Below are 15,833 nucleotides of genomic sequence, written 5' to 3' on the forward strand. Positions count from 1 at the left end.
ACAAAAAATTGAAGGAAATACAGTCGAACCTCCCTTTGCGACCACCTCTCGTAAGCGACCACCTCTCATTAGCGACCCTTTTCCAAAAGACCAAAAGTTTTCAAGTCAAATCACTATAGATGGAACCTCTCGTAAGCGACCACCTCCCGTAAGCGGCCACTTTTAGCGATGATTGTTTAAAATTTTCAATTGTTTTTAACCTCCCGTAGGTGACCACTAGACACACAATCTGCTGTTTCTCTCACGGGCGGAAATTGACTGTAACATATTGGCCCACATCATTACAGCGGATGCCGTATTAAAATGTCACATCCGGAGCTACCGGAAGTGTCTCCCGACATTGAAACAAATGATAACAAATATACTTGCACCATAGCATACACTGAAATAAACTTTAATCAGGTTGAATCCCTTATAGGAAAGAAACTCCCTTATCTTGTTAATAGCATGCATGGACATGCACGACTGGTGATGACTCCCTTAACCTTGTATTATCCAACAGAAAAATTGTGGCGATAAGGAACGTCAACTGGGTTAATTATGTAACAAACAAACAAACAAATAAAGTTGCTGATGTGTTACGCTTGAAATGTAACATTACAAACATGCCGTTTACTGTTTGCTCCTAAATCAGGCATTGTAAAGAAAAGTTTTTACTTTAGGTTTCGATAAGCACTGGCAAAAGGGTTAGGTGTCCGCAATTACCATATGTAAATTACCCGAAATTTAGACACCCCCCAGCCCCCCCCCCCCCCCCCCCCCCCGTGGTCTAACCTCTGGTAAGCGACCACATATCCTTGACATTATGGATGGTCGCTTACGGGAGGTTCGACTGTATTCTCAAATCATCTAAAAAATCCTTTCAAGGATCGTAAATTTCATTAAATGAAAGATTGAATCACCAAATCCGGCATGGGGGATACTGGGTTTTTTTCAGCCCAGCAATTATACAATTATCCCAGTTTTATTGGCAAAAAGTAATTAAAAACATTTTTGAGACTGGTCTCAGTGACATTACTACGGGCAATAAAATAGTGACTACTTATACGTTTTGAAAATTTCATATGTTAATCTTTTTCCAAACGTTAATAAGGACTAACTTTATGTTAAGTCGCCCCTCCTCAGACCAATGCAAACACAAATTCAGGAAATTGCCCTCGATAAACATTAGTATGCCCCTCGTGGGTTTTAAAGGCGAATTCTACCCCAGAATGCTGTAAAGTGGGATTGCCGCTCAACCCATACCACGAAGGAGGTCCTTTTATGTTAGCGATAATATAGTACTCCTCATTCCCTTGTAAGGTAACAGGGGGTTTTATCTCGATCTCAAACCCGTGATAATTTGCCATTTCACCCTGTATGAGCTTAGATAAGAAATTACCTTTAACATTTGCGATACAATCATAATCATAATCAAGCACCGATAGCCTCGCTTCATATTCCCCGTTCTCGCTACCAAAAAGACGTACTGAGTGCAGCTTTATATCTTTATCAACACAAAGACTTATGGAATTAGAAAAGCCGTCATCGTACAACCAGCCCATCAGGTAGTTACGTAACCTACATATTGTATTTCGTTGACCAATCCGCCTTCTCTTTCCAGAAAACCCAACTGGAATGGTCAGCAACGTGTTAAAATATTTCATCATGTCAAAGCTTTCGTTCTTGGTAAGTATGTTACAGTCGAGGACAGCACCTACGAAATCTTTTTCTTCCATCAAAGGAAAACGAATTCCCTTCACGATTCTTTCTCCGAGGATCCTTCTTTTCACAGAGCCTTCTGCTACAAGGCCTTGCTTTTCACATTCCATTTCAGCCCAGCGATCGACGGCTTTGAACAATTCCACTTCCTTGATATTCAACGAATCGTTCTCAGCCATTTCCTCCAGAACCGATCTCTCGATTGTCACGAAACCATCCGATTTCACAGCTTCCTCCGTTTTGCTCTCGATCACTTCCCAGCAGTGATCCAGAAGATCTTTCTCTTCGTATTTCTGTGCGGCTGGCAAAACGGTAAACACGTTCGACGCGCTTAAGTTCCCCTGGAGGTAAGAGGAACATTTGTCGGCCAGAGAAGGCAGCATGTATTTGTTCGCCAAATACATCAGCTGCAGCACATTGTCCGCGTTCAGCTTCACCTCGTCGCTGTATATGAAACGAAACAACTCCAACAGGCTCTCGTACTCACAATCAGAGATCTCGACAGAATCTTTTGTCTGTGCCAGCTCACCGTAAAACATGACATAAAACACTGGACTAGTGATCGCCAACACAAACTTGTGAGCTGGAATACTCTTCCTTTTACTTCCGCCTTGGGAGTCTCGAACAACAAACTTAACATCGCTCAAGAATTCTTGGTTGAAAATGGCCTCACATTTTTCTCGGATAGTACTTCTCCCTGTTAATTGCCAAAAATCTTTCCCGCGTGCGTCGAAGGCCATAACTAAAACAAGTGTGGAGGAAATTAAATGGAGCCACCAATTCGGCGTGTTATCCTTCGTGAGTTACAGCAGTAAGTTATCGCCATATGGTGATAACAAGATCTTGCCGCAACATATTGAATTTTGAACACCTTTTCACCACGATTATTGCTCTGTACATGGCAAGTTTTGAATCCAGGTATATAGCGGTCTCTCTTCTGACAATTTGACAATTTCGACAATTCAAATAGCCAATGAAAATCCGGTATTTTCGATCATCCCAGTTGCATAAGAACGACAGTCGCTAAGCAGAAACCTCAAGAGCGATATAAAACGTAGAACTCATAATCCTCCAGATCATCATTTTAACGCTGCAAACAAACAATTAAGAAGCTGAATTGGTCAAAAGACCAAGATGGAAGCGGCAAATATGTGAATAGGAGTTGTGTAGGCTTCCCAAACCCCATTTTATGTTTTCATGCAACCACAAACGCAGAGGGGAGTCTGTGTAGCTCTGTCATCTTAGAATCGAACCGGCTTTAACTTTGAAAATTCAACTTTTCGCCGGCAAGATGTTGAATTGACAGCAAAACATTTAAAATTCAAGATCTTACCAGCAAGATGTTGGGAATTCAAAATCTTGACAGCAAGATGTTGAAAATTCAAGATTTTGACAACAAGATGTTGAAAATTCAAGATCTTGACAGCAAGATATTAAAAATTCAAGATCTTGACAGCAATATGTTGAAAATTCAGGATCTTGACAGAAGATATTAAAAATTCAAAATCTTACCAGCAAGATGATGCATTTTCAACGTTTTAACGGCAGATGTTGAAATTTCAAGATCTTGACAACAAGATGTTGAAAAATTCAACATCTTGCCAGCGAAATGTTGAAAATTCAAGAACTTGCAACACACAGGCGTTAACTCACTACTGGCAGCTCACCATTACTAACTTTCCGCCTTGTTAAACCAAAATTTGTTGATTCTTCTTGTGCTAAATCAATTTCCGATGTCGTTCTTATGGCATCATCACAGGCTCAATTTAGGTCCAGTGCTTCCGCTGCACCAATCTCGTACCCTGGTAGTTATCTGAACTCTGCATGTTTCTTCATAGTTTTTCATCTGTGTCTTATGCATGTTTGTGTGCCCGACCTGAACATATAAAATATCTTTTCTGTAAACTGGCTGCCTGGCATTTTTACCTCTAAGGTTATTTCAGGTAGCCAGTACTATCCTTTCCTTTCCTTTACTATCCTTTCTGTTTTACACAGTAAATGTTTTTTTTCTAAACTGTTGGGGTTAATAAAGTTTGTTGTTGTTGTTGTTGTTGTTAAGCTTACTGATCGAAGCAGTTTTCCCTCCGATAGGAGTTCTGAAGGATGCATGGCCCAAAAAATTTCACGCTACTTACAATTCACCAAGTTTAGAAAAGTAGAACATTTGAAAACATACACTTTCCTCACCGACCATTACTAATTATTAATGTCCACACTTTCCGCGGAATTCCACGCTTTTCAGTTTTTGGAATATGAAGTTTGCTCAACAATAGAGTAACAAAAGATTTCAGCCTTTCAAAAGGGGACAATTAAGGAGAGTCCCCCCCCCCCCCCTTATTACAAAATTTATTTTTCCTTTGCTACCTTTGTATGGTTGAGGTCTCTATAACCCTGCGAGTGGGGTAGAACATAAGGCTCGCGGCCCAAGTGGCTGCCGGGAACGATGCCAAACAGCTGTTTCACCAAGATGATACGTCTATCATCGTCTATGATTTGAAGTTCTGAAAACACTCTAAACCATCATGCTGCAAGGCGACTTTTCACTTGGACCCCGAAGACTAAATGCTAAAAAATATATATTTATGCATGGAGTAAAAATACTGTAACTGAACGAAATTACAAGTCTCTGAACAATTGAAGAACTATTATAACTCAATTAATATCACAAATTGGCTGTAAGTGAAATGTTGCGAAAAGCTTTAAGATACTGGGCAGTATCGAGGCAGTACTACAAAATAAATAGAAACAATAAATTGGCATACACACACTTTTTATAATTTTTAACAATAAATCTATTGAATGGATCAAATATCAGTTAATGAACACAAATATAAGGGCTTTGCGATTTCCAAATCAATAACAATAACAATAATTTCAAACAGTAAACCTACTGAATGGATACAAATATGCATGGGCTCTTCGCGACTTACACCTCAGAATAACGATAACAGTAACTTTAGTAATTGTGCTGAATGATTGCAAATATGAGTTCTTCGTTGTCTCCCCCGTGAAATGTCACTAAATCGTTCATGATCACCTTGATGAATGCTTCCAGCAACAAATAGGTTTGAATTTGGCGTGATTTATTTGCGAATATGAACTTGAAGGTCCAAGCAACGTGCTCTGAACGTAGGCGAAGCGATACTCCCTATTCCCTTGTAATGCAGCAGGAGGTTTAAAATCAATCTCAAACCCGTGATAATTTCCCATTTCACTTTGTATAAGCTTAGATGAGACATTTCCTGTAACACGGCTTGCGATTTAGTCGCCAGCACTACTTGGATCAAGGACTGAAAGGCTTACTGAATATTGTCTGTCCTCGCTGCCAAAAAGACGCAAGGAATGCAACTTTATGTTCTTGTCAACACAAAGACGAATAGAGTTAGAATGGCTATAGTATTGCCAACCCTTTCTGAGTGAAGTAAACCGACATACTATATTTCGTTGACCAGTTCTTCTTTCTCCAGAAAACCCCACTGGATTGGTCAACAAAGTGTTAAATTATTTCATCATATCAAAGCACTCTTTCTTGGAAAGTATGTTACAGTCGAGGACAACACCGACAAATGCTTTTTCCTCCATCAAAGGAAAACGAATTCCCTTCACGATACCTTCTCCAAGGATCCTTCTCTTCACAGAGCCTTCTGTTATAAGGCTTTACTTTTCACATTGCTTTCCAGCCCACCGATAGACAGCTTTGAACAACTCCACCTCCTTGATATTCAACAAATCTTTTTCGATCAGTTCTTCCAGTATTCACCTCTCGATTGTCACGAAACCATCCGATTCCAATGCTTCCTCCGTTCTATTCTCGATCACCTTCCAGCAGTGATCCAAAAGATCTTTCTCTTCTTATTTCTTTGCGTCCGGCAAGACATGAAATACATTTGGCGCTCTCAAGTTCTCTTGCAGGTAAGCGGAGCATTTGTCGACCACAGAAAGCAGCATGTATTTGTTCGCCAAATACATCAACTGCATCACATTGTCCGGTGTCAAATTCGCCTCGTCGCTGTATATGAAACGAAACAATTCCAACAGGCTTTCGTAGTTACAATCACAGATCTCAACGGAATCTTTTGTCTCCACCAATTCACCGTAAATCATGGCGGCAAAAACATTGGACTACTGATCGCCAACACAAACTAGTGAGTCAGAATCTTCTTGCTTTCACCTCGGCCCGGGGTGTTTTGAACAACAAACTTTACATCGCTCAAGAGTTCTTGATTGAAAATGTATTGACATCTTTCTCTGATAGTACTCCTGGTTGTTGATTGCCAAAAATCTCCATTGCGTGTACCGAGTGACATGATTGAATGGAATTCTTTTTCCGGATTTGCTAGAACAGCTTTAGATTTCGCTCCACTTTCATCAAAGGGCTATCCCAAGCTTCACTGAGGAGCATTTATAACACCTTTGCAACGTCACGTTGTAATTGAGTGTCACGATGTGTTGCGCAATTTTTGTACAGGAATCTACAAACGTGTTTAGTAGTCGAAAATAAAGAGAACGAATCGAACAAAAATGCTTTAACTTGTCTCCTTGATACCTTGTAAGTGTTTGTGTGGCATTTATTTTTGCCTTTCCAGCACGAGTCCAATGGGTTTAATAAGTTCGTTGTTTTTGTCCGCCTTCTATATTTATTCTCCAGACGGAGGTATGTAGCGAACCTAAAACCCTCTCGAACTGCGCTGAAACGGCCAAACTAAGCCACACATACACTGACGAGGTGTCAAGGAGACTAAGGTAAGGCATTTTTGTTCAATTCACGGTGTTTCATTCTGTTCTTTATTTTCCACTCCTAAAGGTGTTCATAAATTGAAGTACAAACCACTTATTAAGTTACGCCATTTCGCAACGCATGACACTCAAATTATAACGTTACAGTGGTCCTTAAGACCACTTATGCTCCTAGCCCGTGATATATATAGATAGCACAGTGTCACGCCGTTGATTGCCGGGCGTCTGTTCAGTAATAGATTACAGATGACGTTAAAATGTGGTAAGATCAAAAAAGTGACGCACGAGCCGTCACTCATGTTCGTACCACATTTTAAAAATAAACTTGTTATCCCTTGTTTCGTTTTTCTCTAAAAGTGTCCTTGCTTACTGAAAATTTCAGGAAAATAATAAGCGTCCACCCTTGAAAAATTGGGGGGTAACCACGCATTTTTAGAGATAATTAAGCACAAGAGAGGATGAAGGTAAGAGAGGTAATCCCTCATATAGGTCCTATTCCCATCGTAATCCCTCTGAAGTTATTTTTAGAAGGTATCGATTTTCTCGCGGATAATGTTACCTCGCGTTACGTGTCTTTCACCGTTTTTAATTTTACAACGGCTAATCACAATCATACACTTCCATAAAAGAAATTGTTTCTCACCTTACTTCCAACGAATCTCTAAGAAATACACGTGATTTGAAAGCTAATAGAATGTAGATTTGAATGTCCGAAGAGATTTTAAACTCACTGTGAGAAAAATATCAAAATTTTCGTGCCGCGGTTGTGATATTTATACTCGTCTGTTCAATCGCGGCTTCAATTCAAATATAATATAACACTCTTGCATAATAAAGCTAAGATTTGTTTCTCGCCTTTCTTTTCAAGAATCTCTTGGCTACATGCGTGATTGGAAAGCTAATGGAATGTATATTTCAATGACTAAAGGGATTTGAACTCAGTGGGATAAAAATGTTAAAATTCGTGCCGAGGTTGTGATGTTTATACTCGTCTGTTTAATCGCGGTTTTGACCGCTAAATGTAACACTCTTGCATGAAAAAAAGATTTATTTCTCGCGTTCCTTACAACGAATCTCTTAACTACAAACGTGATTTAAAAGTAAATAGAACGTAGATTTCAATGACTGAAGAAATTTTATACTCACTGCGACAAAAATATCAAAATTCTTGCCGGAGTTTGTGATGTTTATACTCGTCTGTTCAATCGTGGCTTTCAATGTTTCGACAGCTATTAAAATGTAACACGCTTGCATGAAAAAAGATTTGTTTCTCGCGTTTCTTCCAACGAATCTCTTCACTACATGCGTAATTAGAAAGCTAATGGAATGTAGATTTCAATGACCAAAGCGATTTTGAACTCACTTAGATAAAAATATCGAAATTCTTGCCGGAGGTTGTGATGTTTATACTCGTCTGTTCAATCGCGGGTTTCAATGTTTCGACAGCTAAATGTAATACTCTTGCATGAAAAAATATTTGTTCTTGCATTTCTTCCAACGAATCTCTTCACTACATACGTGATTAGAAAGTAAATAAAAAGTAGATTTTAATGACTGTAGGGATTTTGTACTCACTGCGATAAAAATATCGAAATTCGTGCCTAGGTTGAGATGTTTGCATTTGTCTGTTCAATCGCGGCTTTCAATTTTCGCCAGCTAATTGTATTGTAATATTCTTGCATAATTTCCGCACAGCTGGACCCTAAAAAAAATCATGCCAGAGCGATTCTTTTCCAATCTGCGTTGTCCAAATACAACCACTTTAAACTCGCATTCGTCCACAAAACATATACAGGCACCGCTTTCTGTATGCATGTTCCGCCATTTTCTTTTTAGATCAATTCGCGAAAGACGCGTAGCATTGCGTGGGAATCGGCTCAGCTGTCAACGTGGGTAAAATTCAGGATATATGATTGGCTATCACCTAACCCTCTTGGGACACTGGATCTCGCGGGAGATCTAAAAATAACTTCAGAGGGATTACGATGGGAATAGGGCCTATATGGGGGATTACCTCTCTTACCTTCATCCTCTCTTGTTAAGCAATACTAATAAAAAAAAGCAGTAAAATACAAAGCAATGTATGGTGTTTTTTGTTTTTCGAATTGAACCTTTATTATCTCTGAAAAATGCATGGCTACCCCCAATTTTCTTTTTGGATATTCCCGAACCGACGACTGAGATCGGGGTACGAGATTAGCTAAGTCCTGCTTTCTCTGTATGGTTTTAAACAGCGCAAAAAAACCCTGTATTAGTAGGCACCACCCATAAGAAACCCAAGTATCTCGCAATGCGCAGAACGTATGCGCAGTAACAAAAGTAGGCATCGCCCTTAAGCAAATCAAGGAAGCCAAGCATCGTAAGTAAGTCAGCACCTCAAAAGAGACTACCAACTCAAATAAACCATGCAGTTCAAACTACGCCAAGCACCTCACTGTAAGACAAACACGTCAAGTATACCAAGAATTGCACGCAAGGAAGCATGTGTCAAAAAGCCTGTATAAAGATGCCGAAAGGTAGAATATTAACTTTCAAATATGTAAAAGCACGAAGGATTCTTTGGCTTTTTATTTGCATGTCAAAGTTATTATGGATTTATTATGTTTGCAATTTCTTCCTGTAATTCATGATGACCATTGTATGACACGGTATTTTTGTAACACCTGAACTGTTTTAATTCGACAATTGCTTTGTTAAGTTGCAACGATTCCTATCTCAAACTGATTTGTTATAAATTTAGAAAATACTTTGTAGAGACGTCTTAGAGACGTCTGCAGTAAAGGCGAAGGGGTAAGTTCGCCTGGTATACTGAATATTGCTTCGAAACAGCAAAACTCGCATCATGTCACTCCGATATTTAACGATCAATTTACACTCTTGCTTACAAACAGATACGTACGCACATATTAAATGTAAATTTTAATACCAAGTTGAAATGAATACAATGTATACTGTGCAATTTGATGAGAGTTGATTAAACCAAAGACCTGTCAAAATTATGCTAATATTATGGTATTTAACCCTCGTCACTGTTCTATATTGCATAGCGTATAAAAAACAAAATGTTATTGCTCAGGGCCCAGTTGTTAGAAGCCCGATTAAGCTAATCCTGGATTAACGTGGTGACTTTGATTCGAGTTTAATACCTAATTAATAAAGATTCTTCCAGAAGATTTTTGTCCTTCAGTATTGACTTAGACTTTTCTTTACCTTAAGCTTGACATCAGCCTTTAATCCTATTTTTAAGGAGCGTGATGAAGACCTTGATTAACTTCTAATCGTGGATTAGCGTTAATCGGCTTTCGAACAACCCGGCCCAGGGCAATACTAAGCGAACTTCCTGAACTGGAAAAACCAAAGCAACATGAATTAATTTACACTTCACCCTAAATCAAAACTGTAACCACTCTGATGACATCTCTGATTAGCCTAATTAACAAGATACGAGTAATAGCTACAAGCCATTTTCTCTACAGAATGAGATCTGACGAAATTGAAATGGCCGAAAAAATTCCTTGCTACCGACATCTCGGACAAAATTGACAAGAAAATCTTTCACGAATTTTGAAAAGTTTAGCATTGAAATGCACTTTCCTTGCTGATTATTAATGCAGTTTTTTTCCCACAACGGATAACAGAAAGTTTTAACACTTAAAATGACTCTTAACCGTCAGGAAACCATAAAGGAGAGCCTCCCCTTTGTTAACAGATGTTATTTTTCATTAGTAGCTTTAAGTTGTCTGGTGGACTTCTCTTAAACCTGCGAGTAGAGTGAAACATACAGCTCCTGACCCTAGTGGCTGCTAGGAGCGCCGACAAGCATCTGTAATTACAAAGGTGATACCTCTATCATAGTCTATGTTTTGATTCTGAAAACTCTTTAGACAAATAACCAGCAAGGATTTTTTACTAGTAGTCTGAAAAAAACGATTTATGGAGTAAATATATTATAACTGTAATTAAAACAGTCTCTAAACAGTAAATGACCTATAAAGACTCATTTAATACCATAATTACGATTAGTTGAGCGACAAATTAAAACAGGAAATGAAACAAACGTCCACCAACATCCTGCAACACAGCAATTATAGAATTATCCCAGTTTTTTTTGCCAAGCCTGACTATTTTGAGAGTCTCACTGAACGGGCAATGAAATAGTGACTGCTCCAACGTTTGAGAAAATTCGACAGCAATGAAAGCAAATTAATCTTTTTCCTAAACATAAATCAGGACTGACCCGATTTTACGTTAAATAAAATAAAATTAATAAATTCAAATTTAATGTCAATGGCACGGGGAGAGCTTGTGCAATATCTCGAGCAAGAGTCTCATGACAAAGTACTTGACAATCAAATTGGAATTTGGAACTGTTGGTTTTTAAGGAGAGGGGAAAACCGGAGAACCCGGAGAAAAACCTCTCGGAGCAAGGATAAGAAACAACGACAAACTCGACTCACATATGACGCCGAGACCGGGAATCGAACCCGGGTCACTGTGCCATCCCTGCCCCCCTTAGGTTGCTGCTACTCAGACCAATGCAAAGATAAATTCAGGAAATTGTCCTTGATTAACATTCGTAGATCCCCCAAGGTTCCTGAAGTTAAATTTTACCCCAGAATGCTGTACAGTGGGTTTGCCGCTCAGCCCATACCAGGAAGGAGGACCAGTGATGTCAGCAATAAAGCGATACTCCCTATTCCCTTGTAATGCAAAAGGAGGTTTAATATCAATCTCAAACCCATGATAATCTCCCATTTCACTTTCAATAAGCTTAGATAAGAACTTTTCATTAACATTTATGATACTAACACCACTGGGATCATTCACCGATAAGCACACTGAATATTCCCCGTTCTCGCTACCAAAAAGACGCACTGAATGCAGATTTACGTCTTTGCCAACACGAAGACGTATACAATTAGAATGGCTGGGAGAGTAAACCCATCCGTTGCTGAGTGAGCAAAACCTAGAAATTACATTTAGTTGACCGGTTCTTCTTTGCCCAGAAAACTCAACTGGATTGGTCAACAAAGCGCTAAAATATTTCATCATGTCGAAGCACTCTTTCTTGGTGAGTATGTCACAATCAAGAACAGCACCTACAAACTGCTTTTGTTCCATCAAAGGAAAACGAATTCCCTTCACGATCCGTTCTCCAAGGATCCTTCTTTTCACAGAGCCTTCAGCGACAAGGCCTTGCTTTTCACACTCTTTTCCAGCCCAGCGATCGACAGCTTTGAATAACTCCACTTCCTTGATATTCAACGAATCTTTCTCAACTATTTCCTCCAGTACTGATCTCTCGATTGTCACGAAACCATCCGATTTCACAGCTTCCTCCGTTTCTTTCTCGATCACTTTCCAGCAGTGATCCGAAAGATCTTTCTCTTCGTATTTCTGCACTTCTGGTAAAATGGTAAATACGTTTGACGCGTCCACGTTCTCTTGCAGATAAGCGGAGCATTTGTCGGCCAGAGAAGGCAACATGTATTTCTTCGCCAAATACATCAACTGCATCACATTGTCCGGGGTCAAGTTCGCCTCATCGCTGTAAATGAAACGAAACAACTCCAACAGGCTCTCGTACGAACAGTCAGAGATCTCGACAGAATCTTTTGTCTCCGCCAATTCACCGTAAAACATGGCATAAAACACTGGACTGCTTATCGCCAACAGAAGCTTGTGAGCCGGAATCTTCTTCCTTTCACTTCCGCTTTGCGACTCTCGAACAACGAACATCACATCGCTCAAGAATTCTTGGTTGAAAATGGATTTACATCTATCTTTGATGGTCCTTTTGGATGCTGATTGCCAAAAATCTTTCTTACGTGCATCGACCGACATGACTTACTGAAACGAATGTGCTACTAGTGTAATTTCGTCGCTGTTTGTTTGCTTGTCCCTCATTGAGCCGCGTATCAAACTCGTACCCAGGCTACTTGGACAGCGGCTGCTCTTACTAGAGTCCTCATGCTCTTTGGGCAGCGGTTGGTCTCCATGAACGACTCTGGAATATACGGATACAACAGACTCTTGACGGATATTTCTAATATCGCTTTAAAAGAAGAAATATTACAGACTGTTCATGCCTGTGTCTAACGCTATCTCAGTATGTAGTTGTGCATATTATTTATCACTCTGTGCACAGCTGACCGCTATCCTCCGTTGCAAATATTTCAATATTCATAATGGACGTTTATTTTTTAATCTGCCTTTAAGATGTTATCCTGACAGTCCTTTTTCTTACTGTATAACGGGCACAATCTCGAGGTTGTGAAAGTTTCTATTTTAACAGAACTTTCCACTTATAATTTTGCAACTGTAAGTTAAGTATAATAACTTCTTCCACGCGGTAATTCTACTCAGGATAAAGTGAATTCCACACACGGGAGATCCAACCTGCACTAACTACTGCTATAGAAAAAGAACTGAATAAATAAACCAAACTCCAGCTTTTCAGAGATGCCGCATGTGTGATCAGTGACCCCACAGTAACGAAGCCTCGTTTTAAAGTATCTTGGATCATCTTCGAATGTTATATCATTACGAAGTGTAGTTCCACAAATCAAAAGCAATGATATTTTGTCACGATTTGTATCTTGACTCCCTTGCTTTTTGACGGTCGAGTGGCTGTATGCTTGTCAAATTGGCTCAAAATATCGGAATGCCAAATGAATATATATGTTGAAATTTCAATATATATGACGAGATGTCAATATATATGTCGAAATGTCAATATGTAGCTGCCTCATACAAATTTTGTGATGCGATAGCCGTTTCCACGGTTAAAGGGAGGGGTTCACATTTCAGCGCATGTGCATGAATCTAAATGCTTTTTTCTCTTTCTTATCAGCTTTATAGCCTTAAAAATCCCACTCACATGTACTTCAGTAATCACATTCTATAATTAGTCCAAGCAAGATGACTGATGACCAAAATTCACAGAAAATGCTAGTGGACTGTACTCATATTGTCGATATTGAATTTAGTGTTGACCCGTAGGATTTATTCCACGGTTGATGTGTTTACAGTTATTTGCATGCGAAATAACGCAATCATATGAAAAAATTACTTCCCGAGTTATCTATTCCCTTCCGAATGGTTCATAAACAACGAATTAAATTAAACAGGCTCGGGTCATAGCAAGCAAAGGCGAAAAAGTATTTTGATTCATGGACATGCGCAGAACCGTGAACCCCTCCCTTTAACTCTGCTCATTTGTATTACAATGAAATCTAGCATGTATGTGAGGCAATTACGGGCTATTTTATAGTTTTATCCCGAAATTGCCTCGCATCCACGTTGGATAACATTGTAATGCAAATGAGAAAAATCAACCGTGAAAAGGGCTATTAGGGTAAGAAGATGTCACACAACGACAGGCCGCCAACGCACGGCCAGTACTTTACTCTGGTGCGTTGTGTTAGAAATTAAACTATGAGTATGAATTAGCATAATTAAGAGTGAGTGGCGGGAAGAGGCCACGTGAGAAGAACATGCCTTCAAGTTGTGATTTTATCGTCGGATCGATGAAGTTTTGAGTGTAGAGTGTAGAATCCTTTGTTAGATCAACTTTACAGAACTGAAACAGCCTGAGTGAAGCGTAATCACGATGAAAATTGTGAAGAAGTCGTTATTTATCGTGAGCGGAATTAAATACTTGAAAATCCTTTATTACATGATCCTCCGATTCCGGATAAGCTTCCAGAACAACGAGTGAATACAAACATCAAAACAACTACAAATCGTCAAAAGCCAAGGTTCCCTTAGCGGAGATTTTAGAAACATCGTGAACGTCGAAAAGACCATGAATTCCCGAGAGGCTCACAAGGCGTTTGTGTACAAAACGATGAAGAATGTGGAGAAGATCTTAACAGATGGCGGGGAATATTTATTGTCGTCAAAGGAAAAGTTAACTCCGTTGAAGAACTTGCTGGCAGAAAAAATGGAAACCATAAAAAAGCTGGATGAAACGATACTGGAAAACACTAAAAAAAAAAAGCAACTGGAGAAAGAAATAGAAGCTTCTCGGTGAGTTTTTTCTGCATGTTTACAGTATTTTGGCGAAAATTGACTTTAGATTAGAACATTCTGAACATTCCAAACATGGCGGACACACGCAGACTCCGGCGGCAATTTAGGGAAATGGTAATTCAAAAAATGCTGAAAGCGAAAAAGTGAAGCTACCTAAACTCGAGCTCAAATCATTTTAAGGCAATTATCAAGAATGACAGAGTTTTTGAGACACATTTCAGCCTAGAAATGGAAAGACGTCCGGAAAGAGATTTTAAGGAGTGACAAGTATCCACAGATGAAGTTATCACTAGGCCTTTATCAAGACGACGAAAGGATGCTACGATGTCGAGGAGGATTAGAAAGCCTGTCATCCCTATACAACACGAAACACGATTTCCGATACTTTTGCCGAGAGGTCATTATTTCACTAAACTGGTGATCCTCAATTGTCATGATCAAGTGATGCACAATGGAATAGCGGAAACATTGGTTCAAGTTCGTTCAAAGTATTGGGTTTGAAGGGCAGACAAACGGTGAAGAACATAATCAGCAAGTGTGTAGTATGCAAGAAACTTGAAGGTCGCCCATATGGAATACTTCCTACCTCACAACTACCCGGTGGTTTTAGATTATCGGACGAGTTCGCATCTACAAGTATCGGAGTAGACTTTGCTGGCCCCGTTTACGTCAAGGACATTTATCACACGAGTGATAACATGAACACTGAGGCATACATCGTGCTATACACGTGTGCGTCCAGTCGTGCTGTTCATCTCGACCTTGTCCCAAGATTGGCAATCGAAGCGTTCGTGAGAAGTTTTAAGAGGTTCATCGCCAGAAGAGGTATTTCAAGTCTCGTAGTGTCAAACAATGGATCCACTTTCAAGAGTGAAGAGCTAAAGAAACTGCTAGCAGAACACAACATCAACTGGAAATTTAATGTCACATTCAGAGCTCCTTGGTGGGGAGGATTTTTTGAACAACAAAACGCTGCTTATAAGTACGTAAATTATGATCATCCGGGTGAGTGTAGTCCTGAGAAGGACTGTTTGTGGTGACTTTGACTGACGTTTCGACAACCTGAGCGGAAGTCATCTTCAGAGTCAAGTGAATTTTGGAACGTCAGTAGGTGGTATATAAGTGTCTAGTTGTTAACCTGATTGGTCAACGAAGTCCAGATGTTATTGGTCGTTTGTCAGTAAGCCGTGATGTAATTGGCTGTGAAGACTGTAAAAAATGATTGGTGCGTTTCGATCCGTCTTTTGTTTGTCAAAAACGTCCGTGGGTCTATTGTTAGTAAAATGTCTATTGTTTGTCTGTTTCGTTGTTGTTGTCAATAAGTCGTTTGCATGGTGCAGGTAGTTGTAGGCAACGGTTGA

The 15,833-nt window shown here is 39.5% G+C and overlaps 3 protein-coding genes across 3 annotated transcripts in view; all 3 read right to left on the reverse strand.

Moving 5' to 3' along the window:
* Positions 1 to 578: 578 nt before the first annotated feature.
* On the reverse strand, positions 579 to 3,136 carry LOC146482225 (BTB/POZ domain-containing protein 6-like). The gene has a single exon (XM_085107488.1). The coding sequence runs from the start codon at positions 2,439 to 2,441 to the stop codon at positions 1,122 to 1,124; it is 1,320 nt and encodes a 439-aa protein (XP_084963614.1). The 5' UTR covers positions 2,442 to 3,136; the 3' UTR covers positions 579 to 1,121.
* Positions 3,137 to 9,338: 6,202 nt separating this feature from the next.
* LOC146482227 (BTB/POZ domain-containing protein 6-like) lies at positions 9,339 to 12,333 on the reverse strand. Its single transcript, XM_085107531.1, has one exon. The coding sequence runs from the start codon at positions 12,280 to 12,282 to the stop codon at positions 10,966 to 10,968; it is 1,317 nt and encodes a 438-aa protein (XP_084963657.1). The 5' UTR covers positions 12,283 to 12,333; the 3' UTR covers positions 9,339 to 10,965.
* LOC146482226 (BTB/POZ domain-containing protein 6-like) overlaps positions 9,339 to 15,833 on the reverse strand; it is a 28,210-nt gene continuing 21,715 nt past the window's right edge. The window contains exon 2 of the mRNA XM_085107522.1: positions 9,339 to 10,261. The gene's annotated coding sequence lies outside the window, so the exon portion shown is untranslated. The remainder of the gene's footprint in view (positions 10,262 to 15,833) is intronic.

This window comes from Pavona decussata, unplaced genomic scaffold, assembly GCF_977016875.1.
Source record: "Pavona decussata unplaced genomic scaffold, jaPavDecu1.1 SCAFFOLD_47, whole genome shotgun sequence".
Classification (NCBI taxonomy): domain Eukaryota; kingdom Metazoa; phylum Cnidaria; class Anthozoa; order Scleractinia; family Agariciidae; genus Pavona; species Pavona decussata.

What these genes read in the sequence shown, in the direction of transcription:
- LOC146482225 (XM_085107488.1), bottom strand. Translation starts at nt 2,441, where the DNA reads ATGGCCTTCGACGCACGCGGGAAAGATTTTTGGCAATTAACAGGGAGA.
- LOC146482227 (XM_085107531.1), bottom strand. Translation starts at nt 12,282, where the DNA reads ATGTCGGTCGATGCACGTAAGAAAGATTTTTGGCAATCAGCATCCAAA.